This window comes from Sander lucioperca, chromosome 3 (assembly GCF_008315115.2).
Source record: "Sander lucioperca isolate FBNREF2018 chromosome 3, SLUC_FBN_1.2, whole genome shotgun sequence".
Taxonomy (NCBI): domain Eukaryota; kingdom Metazoa; phylum Chordata; class Actinopteri; order Perciformes; family Percidae; genus Sander; species Sander lucioperca.
This window is the reverse complement of record NC_050175.1, coordinates 23,909,068-23,923,623: the sequence shown is the minus strand read 5'-3', so window position 1 is coordinate 23,923,623 and position 14,556 is coordinate 23,909,068. Positions and strand designations below refer to the sequence as shown.

Below are 14,556 nucleotides of genomic sequence, written 5' to 3'. Positions count from 1 at the left end.
GATTGATTATGATTGAGGAAAGGCTAAATGTGTGCTTTCAAAAGGGCAAAAAAGGGGAAAGAAAAGAAGAGCTGCAGCTTCTGAAAAACCCAGCCAAGAAGGAAGAAAGAGCAGTTAATGTGGAAAAAATTAGGTTACCATGGAAACTTTGTGAATACAAAGAAAATGTGTTAGCTTGAGGAAAGGGGTTAGCAAGTTCATGCCAAAGTACTTGACCAAATGTACCGTAGCTGTGAGAGGAATGGAAAAGAATGAAGGGTTGATATGAGGAAAGCTGGATGATGAATCTCATTAACAACATAAAGAGTGCAGGTGGGACTAATCTTGCAGTGTTGTAAAAGGCTATGTTTGGCTCTATAGTTTAAAAGGGATTACATATTATTGTACTGTTATATACACCATTAACCTGTGATGTATACCAGGGGCTACTCAGTGATGACATTTACCCCGTCGCCTTGTTGTTGCATTCACACATTCCTTCCCTTGACGCTTTGTCAGCTGTTCACATTCTTTGAGTTTCATCTCTCCCTCGAACACCCTTAAACTGCATACGGACAACTTGCCTAGACTTGCGGCACCCAGCCACCAGTTTTTTGTGTAAGTGGAGAGCGCAAAAGGAAGTCATAATGGGAAGAGAGAGCATTATATCAGTTTTTCTCAACGATTATATCAGCTGAGCTGCTTTGCATCAGTCTTTTGTGACTTATTTCAGTGGAGGAACTGGCAGGCTCTCTCCACCTCCGCTATGGTCACTTTTTAAAGTATCAGTCTTTTAAGAAGGCCTTTCTCCAAGGACTGACACCAAATCCTGAGTTTTAACCGGTAACACATGTTTCTCCTATTAAACCTCAGGCACATTACATCAGATCATCTTAGTCTGGCCATTTAGTCACAGTATTAATAGTAACATTGATAGTTTTTAAGTACTTCACGATGAATCATTCCTTTAACAGACACGACTAGATTGATAAATGTGTTGTGCAAATAGGCTAATGAAGGCCAAGTCTAATACTGAGTATCATAAAGTCTATACAAGAGTATCAGAAGGACTGTTTTGCACGTGTAAACTACACACTTCATGTTTTTGCGAAGAGCTATGTGATATTACTATCTTGAGGGGAGAATTTTCTATCTGAGCACAGTTAGACTCATCAGACAGGATTTCAGAAACAGGAGTAGCAACAACATCTACACAAGGGTAAGTGTTGGGTGGGTCTGATTGGGTTTGTGCTGGAATGCATGAATCATTTTCAACTGAGAGTGCTTCCGCGTGAGAGTTGGAAGGACTGTTAGAAAGTGAGGGGATAGACACCAAGCACGGTTCTGAGGCAGAAGTACAGTCTGACAGAGGAGGAGGAGGGAGCACAGACTCAGCATCTGAAAAAGAGGAAGAAGCAACGACAGTCAGAGAGACAGAGACAGCCTCAGTCTCTGTGAGGGAGACAAGGCAAGACAGGTCTTTGTGGGCGGGAGAGGACGGATGAGAGGAAAGAGGACTAGAGCTTAATTCTGTTTTCGAGGTTATGAACACAGTGGTATTGCAGGTGGGTTGATTGACTTCCAGTTCCTCTGCTTCCAAGTTTTCCTGCTCAGACAGGGGACAAAATGGTTCCAGTACCTGCAGAAACACCAGAGGTATCAAACTACAAACTAGGCACAGCAGACGTAAACACCCACACACACACACACACACACACACACACACACATACATACTGACACAGGGCTGAGCCACAAAAACAAAACCAAGTAAAATCTCCTTTTACACAGAAAGAAACAAACGTGCAATTTCAGCCACAACAAAGAGCAATCCCCACAGTGGATCCGTCACATGCAAACACACACATAAATACCCTGTTATCAAAACAGATGTTCAATGGCCGTGAAGATTACACTAATTAAGACCACCATAGAGAACACCATAAAACCAGGAGTGAGCAGTTCCCATGCTTAGAAACTGGAAGAAAACAAAAGGTGCGGCAAGTTAAAGGTTTATGATGGGACACATACATAAATTGACCATACAGTCAGATTCAATCTTCCAAGAATTTTTAACTTAACACTCAAGGGGCATACCACTGAAAAGTGCATCACTGGAAACCTGAAGTTTTTGTATTTGACTTTTATCTTTCATTGCTGCAATGTTCCATCATGAGATGGATTTAAAGGCCTGAGAGATGATAAATGCGTCACCCATCTTCAAATGAGTTTTCTTTATTAATGTCAATTTGCCAGGCATAAATGGCAGAAAGCTTCTATCACAATCACTTCTATTTCTGATAATAACTGGAACAGTTATGTGTATGTGAAAACATACACATAACTGTATGACATTTATAAGGGCATGTGGCTAGATAACCACTGGATGTTGTAGTTTCTATTTTTTGAAAGCATCAGGGTGAAGTTTTTACCAAGCATACAAAGTGGATCCATATTCAGTTTCTAAAATTAAAGTCCATATTTGACTTTCTCTGACTCCAAATGTATGGATTGGTACATTTTCAGTTTCTCATCACTGCTCTGTTAGCCTGAGGACCTAGTCGCATTAGATACTTTCGGCACAACACAGAGTGAAACACATCAGCAATTATATTGTGAAATCTGTAACTTAGTATTAAAGAAGGGATTTAACAAAGATATTATATTACAGCTGAAATATAACCAAAACTCAGTTGCTGGTGTCTAGCTTTAGTTAAAGTGGAAAGCAAAGTGGTATCCCCCTTTATGAACAATTGTTAAGAGACAATTCACACATACTCATCATCCACCAATTCAATTATCCAGTGTTGGAAATCAGGAACAACCAACTCCAACTCCACCACCCCCCCACTCCCCCATCCCACCCCCTCCGAATCCATCGCCATGCACACAGATTACAACAGACCTTGTTTAGGCCCTCCATCACCATGTGGGGCATGTGCTCATTAAGCATGGCGGGTGATATGATGACCTCATCGAAGGCCTTGTTGTCCCCCCACAGAGCTGAGTAGGTTGGCTCCTCCTGGCCACAGCTACAGGGAAAGTGATGAAAACACAAAGTGAACACAAACGTTGATTAAGCAACAGCCTTCCTTTTTTTCGGCACGTTTTCTTAAAAAATGCGATGGAATATGCGGGATATTTATGCAATTTTATGAGATGAAATTGCGGGAACTTGCAAAAATTGCGGGAACTTGCAAAAATTGCGGGAACTTGCGGTTTGATGAAAAAGAGAAAAAAAGTGATTCCCCCAACACACTGTTCTCACTAGGCTACTACCTTAATGTAAAGTCATTTCTTATTACTTCCTATGATATGCTTTGCGCGGTCTTTTGTGCTTATTTTTGTTGGCAAATGAGACTGATTTGCGGGCTTCATCGCGGGGTTTGCAGCTTTTCGATGATGTTCACGTCGCGTAATTACGTCACTTCATAACATTCCCATGGCAACAGGGGAAAATGGCTGCAGTAAACGCAACATTTCTCAACTTTCTGCTAAGATATATGTGACTTTTTTGCAACAAAAAATGCGGGGATTATGAAATCATGCAAGCCCTGCATATTTTGCGCGGAAATCGGCAATTTATGCGGCGAAAGTGCGGCGTATTTGAAAAAATGCAGCCCCCGCAAAAATATGCGGACTTTGGCTGATTATGCATTGAATTATGTGATCACATAATCACATTTTTCTGGAGGGACTGTCCAATGTGGGAGAAGCGTAAAGAATACAGGTTATGACACAACTGAGTGGACAGACTTTTTTGTGACAGACTTTAGAAGTGCGCTCATTTTAGAAACCAGACCAGACTCACAAGTCGGGGCAAAAAGCTCACTAGCTGCACATGGCAAACTATAAAATGACTCAAAGTACAGTAAGTAGAGAAGAAAAGGAGAGAAAAGGACAAAGTATCCAGTAGCTTCGTTGCAGTGTTCTTTTTGATTGCATTATCAGACATAATAGACGCACATGAGGATGACATCTTGTCATTGTTAGGATAACCTGGCCAAACCACTTCTGCCTCATGGTTTTGCAGCAGCTTGCAGAAGGTGGTTAAAGATTCCAAGGTTACTTGCTTCTGTGTAATGGCCAGCCACACTCACTAGCATTGCAGTAACAGTGAACTACTACAGGCCAGACTTATAGACTTCCTTTGAGTTAATTGGCTTCCAGTGTTGGTCTGCAATGCAACTATCAGTTACCGTTGATAATGTTATAGAAGCCACAAACACTTAAACCCAACCAGACAGTGTTCTAACTTGATAACTGAATACAGATAAACTATTCTCTTTTCCAGATGTTTAACAACAGTTGTTACCATCTCACATTAACAGATAGCTCTTGATATAGAATGACATCCATCTGTTATTCATAAGATCACTGAAATGTATTCTGGCCTATAACAGTACAAAATTAAAAACACCATGTATGAAGAAACATGTATAAGAAAAAGGAAGATTATAAAATAAACTACAGTTATGACGGGGTCCAAGCCTCCCGGCGCCAGTCGCCCCCAACGCGAGTCGCCCCAGATGACCCGGGGAGCGTGTAAAAGCGGGACCCAAAGCATGACGGTGGGGAGGCAAACATCGGGAAATATCGAGGGCGTGAGCCGCAAGGTCTGCGGTACGTTGCCGTTGCAAATATCCCATTAACATTGATTGAGTAAAAGGGCCAAAACTGGTCTACGTTGACTATAGCGTCACCTAATGGCCGAGCTTTGCCAAATTTGGTACAGAGCCTCAGAACTGCATGCCGAACGAGGATCACAAGTTTCGTGTTCATAGCAATTACTACGGCAGAGAAATTGCAATCGAAATTGTCCCATTTGCATACATTGAGTTATATGCCAAAGCGCATAAACGTTGATTATAGCGCCATCTAATGGCCAATTTTGCCACATTTGGTACAGATCATCGGAGTGGGACGTTGAAAAATAATCTGAAGTTTTGGGATTATAGCATTTACTGTGGCAGAGATATTGCCATTGCAAATTTCCCATTTAAATGCATCGAGTTATTTGCCAAAACACGTCTACGTTCATTATAGCGCCCCCTAATGGCCGATCCTCACCAAATTTGGTACAGATGCTCGGAGTGGGATGTCGAACAATAAAACAAAAATTAGTTTGATTGTGTCTGGAGATGCTACGTACCACGTTTCATGCAGATCGGTCGCACAGCCTAGGATGAGTTCGAAAAGGTTTTGCGCATTGCGCGATATTGCGAAAAAACTTCTTAGCGGAAATGGGCGTGGCCTATATCAACAGATTCAGCTTGATTCAAGGAACACGTGGACATAAGGTTTTCTGATGTGCGATGTGTAATGTGGGAGGTATAGGCAAAAACACGTTTGACGTAATTATAGCGCCACCTAGTGGTCCATATGTGTATTTTTTTTGTATGTTAGGTCCATGACCCATTGTACATCTACCCTGTAAATTTGAAGTTGCTCACATTAGTGAAAGTGGTTAATCCAAACCTGGGTCCCATAGGCCACGCCCACTTTGACCAATCAGTACCCCACTGGAGGTGTGGCCTCAGGAGTGGCCCTAGATGGTACCCTCGGATGAGCCGTTCATGAGATATAAACTATTGTGCTTGTAGCGCCCCCTAGTGGCCAATTTTCGTAACATTTGTTTTGTAGGCCCAGAGGGTCATGGTAAACAAGAATCTAAAGTTTGGCTTTGATAGCATTTATTTTGGCCTAGTTATGGCATGTTTTCGTAGCTAGCTACACAAATTTGTTCGTGCATAATTTGCGCAATTTTTATCTGATAAAAATTCTTTTGATAACTTTTTGTCAGGTTGGTCTGGAGATACTATGTACCAAGTTTTGTGCAGATCGGTCGCACAGTCTAGGAGGAGTTAGAAAAAGTAGGTTTTTCACGTATAAAAGTATAGGTGGAAATGGGCGTGGCCTACATCAGGAGATTCAGCTGAATTCAAGGAACGTGTGGATATGTGTATTTTTAATGTGCGGATTTGGGAGTTATAAGGCCAAAATGCATTTCTTTCTGCTATAGTGCCACCTAGTAGTGGAAGTGGCTGATCAGTGGCTGATCCCTGCAGGGATCTGGACCAGTCCTGAAAATGGCCCCCCCCCCCCCCCCCCCCGCCATTTGCGGTTTAGGCTGTAGCATCAGTTTTATCAACGGAAAAATAATAATCCTTAGGAAAGCAATAGGGTTCCACAGGAATGCTGGATCTGTGAACCGCGTTGCTTTGCAAACACGGTTCCCAGCCCCCTCAGGCTTGGACTCCTAAATATGATATTAGACAGAGCAGCAGAGAGTGCAGATAAAAGAGTAGGAAAGCGCTGCGTGAAACACTGTAAGCCCACACTGTCCCCAGTAAGCAATGTATACATTTTCCTTCTGAGCTGCCAGTTCTTTTATTTTACAGGTGTGAAACAAATACAAGATTTGCTTTAAGTGAACTGTGTCCACGCATCAGTTATACAACCACTTTCCCATTTGTGCTGTGGAGTTGTGTGGTGGAAAATGTATGTAAAAACGAGCTTTAAGGGCCAATACCACTCAACTGATGACTGATCTCACTTCTGGAATCTTACACAGGTAAAACAGTAAAACAAATCAATTGCTACAGACAGCTTTCAAATCAATTTTCTCACCATGTCTCTGGGGGATGGTTGTGCACCACGTGGATGATCCTGCCAGGAGGGTAGAGGGGGGTGGAGGCTGAAAGGGCAATGCTGAGGTCACTGGGGTGGAGCCACAGGCGACTGCTGGGGGGCGCTGCTGGCTGAGACTGAGGATCCTCATCCTCCACTGGAAGCTCTGATTTTGGAATGCATTTGGTGCCTCCCGCAATGATCCTCCACTGTTGCAAAGGGAAAAAAAATGCTGTTCGGTTATGTAACATAACATCAGAATCTAAATATATATTCTATATATTGTATGTGTTTCTGCAGCAGCCAGGGGTTAACCCAATGATGCTTTAATAATTACAGCGTAGATACTGTGACTGCAGTGTTGTGAGGGGTTGCGTGGAAGCCTGCAGGTTATTTTAATCAGCCACTGCAAAAACTGGAAAATACAGCATATGTGTGGTGCTACTGGAAAAGAAGAAATGCAACATTCACTAGCATTTGTACAGTAGAGATGTGTTTTTTTGTCAATAACCCATAAAGCATTCCCCCCAATTTGCGAGGCAGCACTGGGATGCTCTTGGCAAGACCAGCCTACTGCATCAGTTTCTTACATCTTTCTTTTGATAATTTAGTACAACGGGTCTACAAGTCTATCTGACTGTGATCTTCTACGGTGTCAAGAGATTTAGTCACCTTTGGCTTGTTACTTTTCTGCAAGACTTCCAGAAGGTGGCGTCGGAAACCCTCCAGTTGTGACAGGCCAAGCCTATGAGAGAAGAGCAGCATACATGTCTAATGTGGTAATACTGCAGCAAAGTGAAGTTAACCACAGAATAATGGATATAGTAGAAGAGATACCTCGGTACAAGGTCTTTTCCTAATACCACAGATGTGACAAACTCTTTGGAGTACTCCATGGCATCCTCACTGGGTGGATAAAAGAAAGAAACAGTTACATTATGTCAACAGAAGAGTTAAGGGTGTGACCTCTTTACACACATTTACAACTCACACTTCAATGAAACATTTGTTTTAATGCAAAGTTATTCTAATAATGCAATATGACAATTCTAGTATCAAGTATTTAGGGAATACATTTATCTAACAATAAATGTACTCTGGTTGATGCAATACTGGAAATGATGGACAGAAAATTATCAAGAAAAGATTATTAATAACAAAATTCAGGAACCACAGAAAAAAAAAAGAACTGCGGTAGCAGAAGTGGACCCTCCATTCCCATTTCCTTATGTGTCACACCATAAAAGATGCAAACAACAGCAAATTAATTTCCACATTTGATTTGCATGTGAATAGATGACCAAAAAAGGGCATCAAATGTGATCACACAGTCTTTAAAAGGACATGATCAATCGTGCGTGGAAACGGGTTCTTGAATGGGGCAACCAAGAAGAGTGTATAATGAATGAACACAAGAAAATCTATCAAAGCTTTTGCTATGTGCGCAATAGCTTGATTGATGTATACGGGAGACAATATCTGGTGACTTTGAAAGCCACAGCATATGAGTCACATCATTTTCATACTCATTCAGTGACCCCGTGTGTCCTTTATGTAAGCATCTGAATTTGATATATTTTATTCAATCTTTTCCTTTATTTTGTCACCCGTCTTTTCCTCTGATCAAAATCTGACAAGTTACCAAATTGCACTGCAGCATTTAGTTATCTCTTGGGATAGACTCTCTTCCTGCATGTTTGCATAGCAAACACAGTAAACACTGCAGCCAGCTGTATGGCAGGGTGTTAAGACAGTGCTCAGGTGTAGACAGACAAAATGCCAATGGACTCTAAACCACCGGGCCAAAAATAAACGTGAATAAAGACAAATAAAGCGCAACGCATAGTCTTTAGGTACATGTCCGACACACTTTTTTTGGGTCTCTTGTACTTTACAACACCCTGGTTTTTCTTTGTGACACAAAAGGATATAAGTTTCAGACTAATGGAACAAATTAATATGATTTGGCTCTGTGCTCCCAACCTGGGCACATGGCAGGTCTGTCACTGTTTGGCTTTCTTATAAAAAGGATGTACACATATTTGTATAACAATTATAGCATTACAATTCAGTTACTATCAAATCATTTTGGGATGACTTTTAGCTTCTAATCCATTAATTCCACCTTTTAAGTTATCTCGAGACACTTTACAGATAGAGTAGGTCTAGACCACACTATAATTTACAAAGCCCCAACAATTCTAGTAATTCCCCCAAGAGCAAGCATTTAGTGCGACAGTGGCGAGGAAAAACTCCCTTTTAGGAAGAAAACCTCCTACACAACAAACAATACAATACACAACCCGGTTTGATGGAACCTTTGTTGCAGGTCATACCTCCCTCTCATCCCTTGTTCCTGTCTGCCCCTGTATTGTCAAATACAGGCAACAACTACACCACATTGCTCACACTGTCATGTTTAGTCTCCAGTGCAAACACAGGAGGGGCCATTTCTGATGAATTGAAAGTTCACAGCTCTGTTGAGCAAAAATATTTATATTAAGTGCGGACCTGCGGTACCATTAGGTGTGAAGGTTTAGCAGTGATGTGTACTGAACAACAGCTACAGACCCAGGGCTTTAGTATACAGTGGTGACCGGGGTATATAACCTGTGACTGGTATCAAACGGTCAAACATGGGTTGAACATGTGCTTGCGCTGATTGAGGGCGCCCTGGTAGCTCACCTGGTTGAGCGTGCACCCCATGTACAAAGGCTCAGTCTTTTAATGACTTCCTGAATAATGTACTCAAACAGAATAACTGATCTTCCCTTGTTAGTCTTTTGTACATCCTATAAAACACACACACACACACACAGGATTGACTCACCTAAAAAGGCCACCAGGGGGAGAGTAAGAGTAGCAGTGAAGTGTGGGATACTGAGGTCTCAGCAGGAAGGAGAGGATAGCAGCAGTGCCTGCACCAAGGGAATGCCCAACTATGACCAGCCCATAGTGCATGGTGCCCTTGTTCTGTGAGAGACAGTCAGAGTAGTTACGCTCACAACAGCACACTTTTGTTGGCACAGTGAAGATAATCACTTACACATATTGCCTCTACTGCTATTCACAGAATTCTTTGTATAGAGTAGGGTTAGTGTTAGTGTTGCACAGCTCGCATAGTCTTGAATCAAGTACTACAGTGGTGTCAACACAAATCCAGAGTGCAAATTAAGGAAGAGGTTCATTATTGAGCCCGCCATTCGTTATAATGTATAGTGAGTCGTGTACCAAGTCTCTTCCAAAGGCTTGTGACAAGATCATTTCCTGCTCCAGTTTCTTCTTAATGTATTCTGCTGAGTAAACCATCCCCTGAGAGTAGAAAAAAAGATAAGGGGATTTAGTGGAGGGGAGGATGGAGAGAGAGACAGAAATATGGAAAGGGAGTCTGCATCATTAATCTCTTATTAAAATATCCACAGCAATTATTCTACTATTAACAACTGAAATGACCTTTGGAGTCTGGGATTATGTTAGCCTACTTGTTGAAAGTGCGCTATTGAGAACAGAGAAGTGTTAGGAGGAAAAATCTCATAGGAGACTGTACAGACGAGTATACTTAATGTATTGTAGGTGAGGGTTTTTGAAAAAGTAACCTTGTGGCCAAGCCAGGTCCCGTGCTGCTCCTCTAGAGGCAAACGTTCAGAATCCCCCGTCAGATCAGTCAAGGCGTCCTGATACACACAAGACAAATTAAAACAATCTACAAAAGACAGCATAAAGCAGAGAACACAGGTGGATGAAGTGAAAAACGGGGAATTTAGACAGAGAAAGCGAAACATCCAATTAAGTAAAGTGCACAGATTAGGCACAGGAATTAAAAATGGCATTCATAATCTCCATTGCCACTTGGATTATTATTAGTAATACTTTATTAACTGTACCTGGAGAGCTGTAGCAAGAGCTATAAGACCATGAAAGAATGGTATAAGCTTATTTAGACTTCATATGTCAGTCTTACTTTAATGCTTTTTTTCGCCAAGCAAGGTGTTTCTTGGCTCAACATAAGGCTACAGTGGTACCTCATGGGTGGAGAACCACATCTTTTGAAAAGGTGTTTCTTATCTTAATAATGCGTGTCAGAACTGACATTTGCCCTGAGAGCAATGAGAGCACTTATTTAGATTTATATATTCAGAAACACCATGCAAATGCTTCTTTAAACTTTGTACTCCGTAACGTCCCACACTGCATGTGCAGTACCTACATGTTCGACTGGTTGGGAGCAAAGCATCAGAGATGAGCAGTTATTTTCCTTAAAACACAAACAAAAAAAAAAACAGTAGGACACTGAGTTCTAAAAGTAGTCACGTTTCTGCTCTATGTGAGAAAGGTGTAGGTCAGAGTTTCAGAACACTGCATTACACTATGAGAACTCCACCTGCTCTGGAGGTGTTGGTGTCGTGAGGTACTGAAGGGAACAGGGTGCACTAATGTTTAGAGGGAGTTTAAGATATATTACTGTAAAAACAAGACAAGAAAGCGAAAATTCACCTTTGGCGATAGCGTTCCTCTGATACTGATGACAACCTTTTTTTTCACATGATCCACTGCCACAAAAAACGGAGTCTCATAAACCTGTAAGGAACATGCAAAGCGGACAGTAAACGCTGGTAAGTAAGTGAGGGGAACAGGGGACAGGCAGAGTGAGGAGGAGGAGACAAATACTTGTTAGTTTCAACTTCTATCCCGGCAAATGGAGCACTTCCTAAGTCTTTGTCGTCAAACCTTTCTCCACTTGGCACCACACACAGTCATAAAAGTCACTTCATGAGAGAGATTTATAGATGGAAACTCAGCGCTAACCTCACCAAGAAGTGCTCTGCTTTAGAAATCATCACCATGTGGCTCAAGTGTGAATGTGAATGCTATGGAAATTCCACATAAAAATAAAATCAGTTAATTAAATATCCAATGAAGAAACTATTTTAACAAATATTGATTTTTATTTCATTGGGCATATGCGTGCCCATTTGGATGGGAAAGTAATAGGAGTTTTGCATGACTGGAGTGAAATTATTTTGACTTTTAAAACCACCAAAACAGTGGGGTTAAACTGTGTTCTTGTAACTTCGAAAACTAATTTTCCTGGAACTTCTTTTTATAGGTGTGACCATGCAGCCAATTAGTTCAAACAGCCATTTGTACTCCCTAACTTATTGTCTTAACACAGCGATGCAGGCAACGACCAGGCAATGATATACCCACCACACAGGTCCCCAACAGTACCCACTCAACAGAAAGTAAAATTCAAAAGTGAATGAAAACTGTTCACATCATCTCAACAGGAACATGACAAGTGAATTGTAAATTACTCAGTACAACAGGAACATGACAATGTACCAAAAGCCAGCAAGAGTGCATCATATGTTGAGAACAGAAATCAACCCTCAGGCCACCAAAGTGGACACTCTTTGAATGCACCTTAAGAGTTTGTCCATGATGACCACAAACAGCCTTGGCGGAGTCCTACACCTACTGAAAACCCACTTGACTTACTGCCAACGTTGAGGACACAGCAACTCGGCTCCCCACATCTCAGCAACTAAACTGATGAGTAAAGTGTTATCAAAACATTTGCAAATGATGGCAGAAACTACAAAATAAAGCCACTAAATGATCAGACTGGATCCTAGTTTGTGGATGTTCAGCACTGCACAGCGGCCCTGTGTTAAGTGATGTTTGTTTGACAAGATCACCGTCTGGTTTGCAAGCATAAAATTGTATGCAGGGCTCTGGGGCTCCTGGCGCTGTTCCTCAGACTTCTCCACACAATCCATCCTTTGTCTATTTTAGGAAGTAAAGCCCAAACACCTCTGACTGCTCGTTAAGACAGTTGCCGCATTACTCACAGCATCGTGGCAGGAAGTGTAGACAATCTGAACCTGCTTGAGGTCCCTGTCCAGGAAGTGTCTCCGTATGGCCAAAACATTACAGCCGCAACAATTGTCCTCCTCCACTGTCACAGACTGAGACAACCGAGAGCCAGACACTGAGGTACAGCTGGGGTGAGAGTGGAAGATAAGAAGAAAACAGATGAACACATAAATACAAAACACAGATAAATGGCTATTTTGTTTTGTAAAACAGTATGTTGGACAAAAACAAGAGAAAAGAGGAAAAAGGGAAGGTTGCAGAGATATAATCTAGTATCCCAGTGCAGGTGATGTGGTAAGAGAATGTGATTAATTCGACATTGCTTGTGTCCGTGAGTGAGTCTAACTAGAGTGGTATTGCCTCAGTGGGTTACCACTTGGCAAGTGTGAAACTTGCACTGGAGAGGTGCAAGAGGCACAGAAGCCAAATAGATCAAAATTGTGCGGGTGTATATGTTAAGTGCTTACGGGCAGGAGCTGGCAAGGCGGCACAGCCCACAGGCAGGCTTCCTCATTAGGTACATGGGCCAACCGTATGCAGCCAGGGCAAAGAGCATGTAATAACAAACATCCTTGTACATGTTCATCTCGGCCTGGGAGAGGGAGAGACAGACGGACACACACACACACACACACACACACGTCAGAACAGCTGAGGAATAAGAGTATTATAACATTCAGAAAATCCTGATATTCAAATATTAGCCACATTTTCGATCAATACATGCAGTGAACACACACAGACAGACACAAACTTCACTTTGTTAATTTATCACAGAGATAGAAACTCACCGAGTTCTTAAGGTCCAGGTATCTAGTATTACGAGTGACAGGCATTCCAGATAAGAAGGCTAAAATGTCGTTGTTGGCCTTAGGAAGAGAAAACAGAATAGAAACGCTATTTTCATTACAGCACATGCCTACGCAAGCACAAAGCTACAGACATTAATATCATTTTATAGACAGTGATACCTGGTCCAGGATAGCAGATCTCTTAGACCTCTGCCTCTGGCGGAGAAGTACCAGGCCAGCAATAATATCACTAGGCACAATGTCCAGGTCTCTGAAGAACTCTGCAAAAAGGCTGGCCACTTCTGAATACGCATCCTGGACAGGAGAGCAGCAGATATCAGGACACGTTGGCAAAGCACAGAAACTTAAACCCGATTGAACTACAGGAGGTTTCATTTCATCATGCAACCTTTAAACTGTCGGACCCTCTGCTTGTTGTGCTCTGTTTCAGTAAATGATAGTTAATGTCAATGTTCCTTGTTGATTACTGTAATTCACACTTGGACAAAACCAAGTCTGTATTCATGTATGTCATTGTAGGGAGATATGGTATAACTATATATTTAACGATATTTTGAATGCTTCAAAGGACACTAAGTTGAGGGTTTGTCATGTCCAGTGGATTTGTACTAAGATTTGTACCTCACTGAGGACAGCATGTCTTAGTATTTCTCAAGTACTAGTTTTAATTTAGTCAGTGGAAAAAATACACTGACTGTTGCCATGGTCCCGCCCGACGCCCTGCTACACCCTGCTACGCCCTGTACTGCTACTACTATTATTTCTAGTCACAGCTCTATTATGTTTATTGTTTTAATTGCCACTGTTCATCATACCAACTGATAATTATTATGAATCACATTTCTCTAGTATATCTGTATATCTGTATCAGTGTCTCTGTGTCCCAGCCGGCAGCGGCAGATGGTCGCCCACCAAGAGTCAGGGTCTGTCTGAGGTTTTTGCCTGTAAAAAGTAAATTTTTCTTTGCCACTGTCACACCAAATGCTTGATCTTGGGGAGGAATTATTGGGTCTCTTTAAATTATAGTGTGGTCTAGACCTATTCTATCTGTAAAGTGTCCTGAGATAACTCCTGTTTGACACTATAAATAAAATTGAATTAAAAGCTGATGGCAATCTTTCATGGATTCAATTCTGCATTCCAGTCTAGTAAATGGCAGTTACTAGAAGTAATGTGACTGCAGTTATGCAGACTGACTTTTTTGCGGGCAGCTTGTTAATTGATTTAGCCTGAAATGAAATCATTTTATATTCATATTT

The 14,556-nt window shown here is 41.7% G+C and overlaps 1 protein-coding gene across 3 annotated transcripts in view; it reads right to left on the bottom strand.

Moving 5' to 3' along the window:
* The window catches only part of dagla (diacylglycerol lipase, alpha), a 36,352-nt gene that overhangs the window by 5,815 nt on the left and 15,981 nt on the right, over window positions 1-14,556 (bottom strand). For all 3 annotated transcript variants that reach the window (XM_031276579.2, XM_031276578.2, XM_031276580.2), the window contains exons 7-18: window positions 13,457-13,591; window positions 13,277-13,354; window positions 12,953-13,077; window positions 12,461-12,611; window positions 11,103-11,186; window positions 10,205-10,282; window positions 9,840-9,920; window positions 9,439-9,581; window positions 7,446-7,514; window positions 7,281-7,353; window positions 6,609-6,817; window positions 2,884-3,010 (exon numbers count right to left, since the gene is read on the bottom strand). In XM_031276579.2, coding sequence (XP_031132439.1) covers window positions 2,884-3,010; window positions 6,609-6,817; window positions 7,281-7,353; window positions 7,446-7,514; window positions 9,439-9,581; window positions 9,840-9,920; window positions 10,205-10,282; window positions 11,103-11,186; window positions 12,461-12,611; window positions 12,953-13,077; window positions 13,277-13,354; window positions 13,457-13,591 — 1,353 coding nt within the window. The remainder of the gene's footprint in view (window positions 1-2,883; window positions 3,011-6,608; window positions 6,818-7,280; window positions 7,354-7,445; window positions 7,515-9,438; window positions 9,582-9,839; window positions 9,921-10,204; window positions 10,283-11,102; window positions 11,187-12,460; window positions 12,612-12,952; window positions 13,078-13,276; window positions 13,355-13,456; window positions 13,592-14,556) is intronic.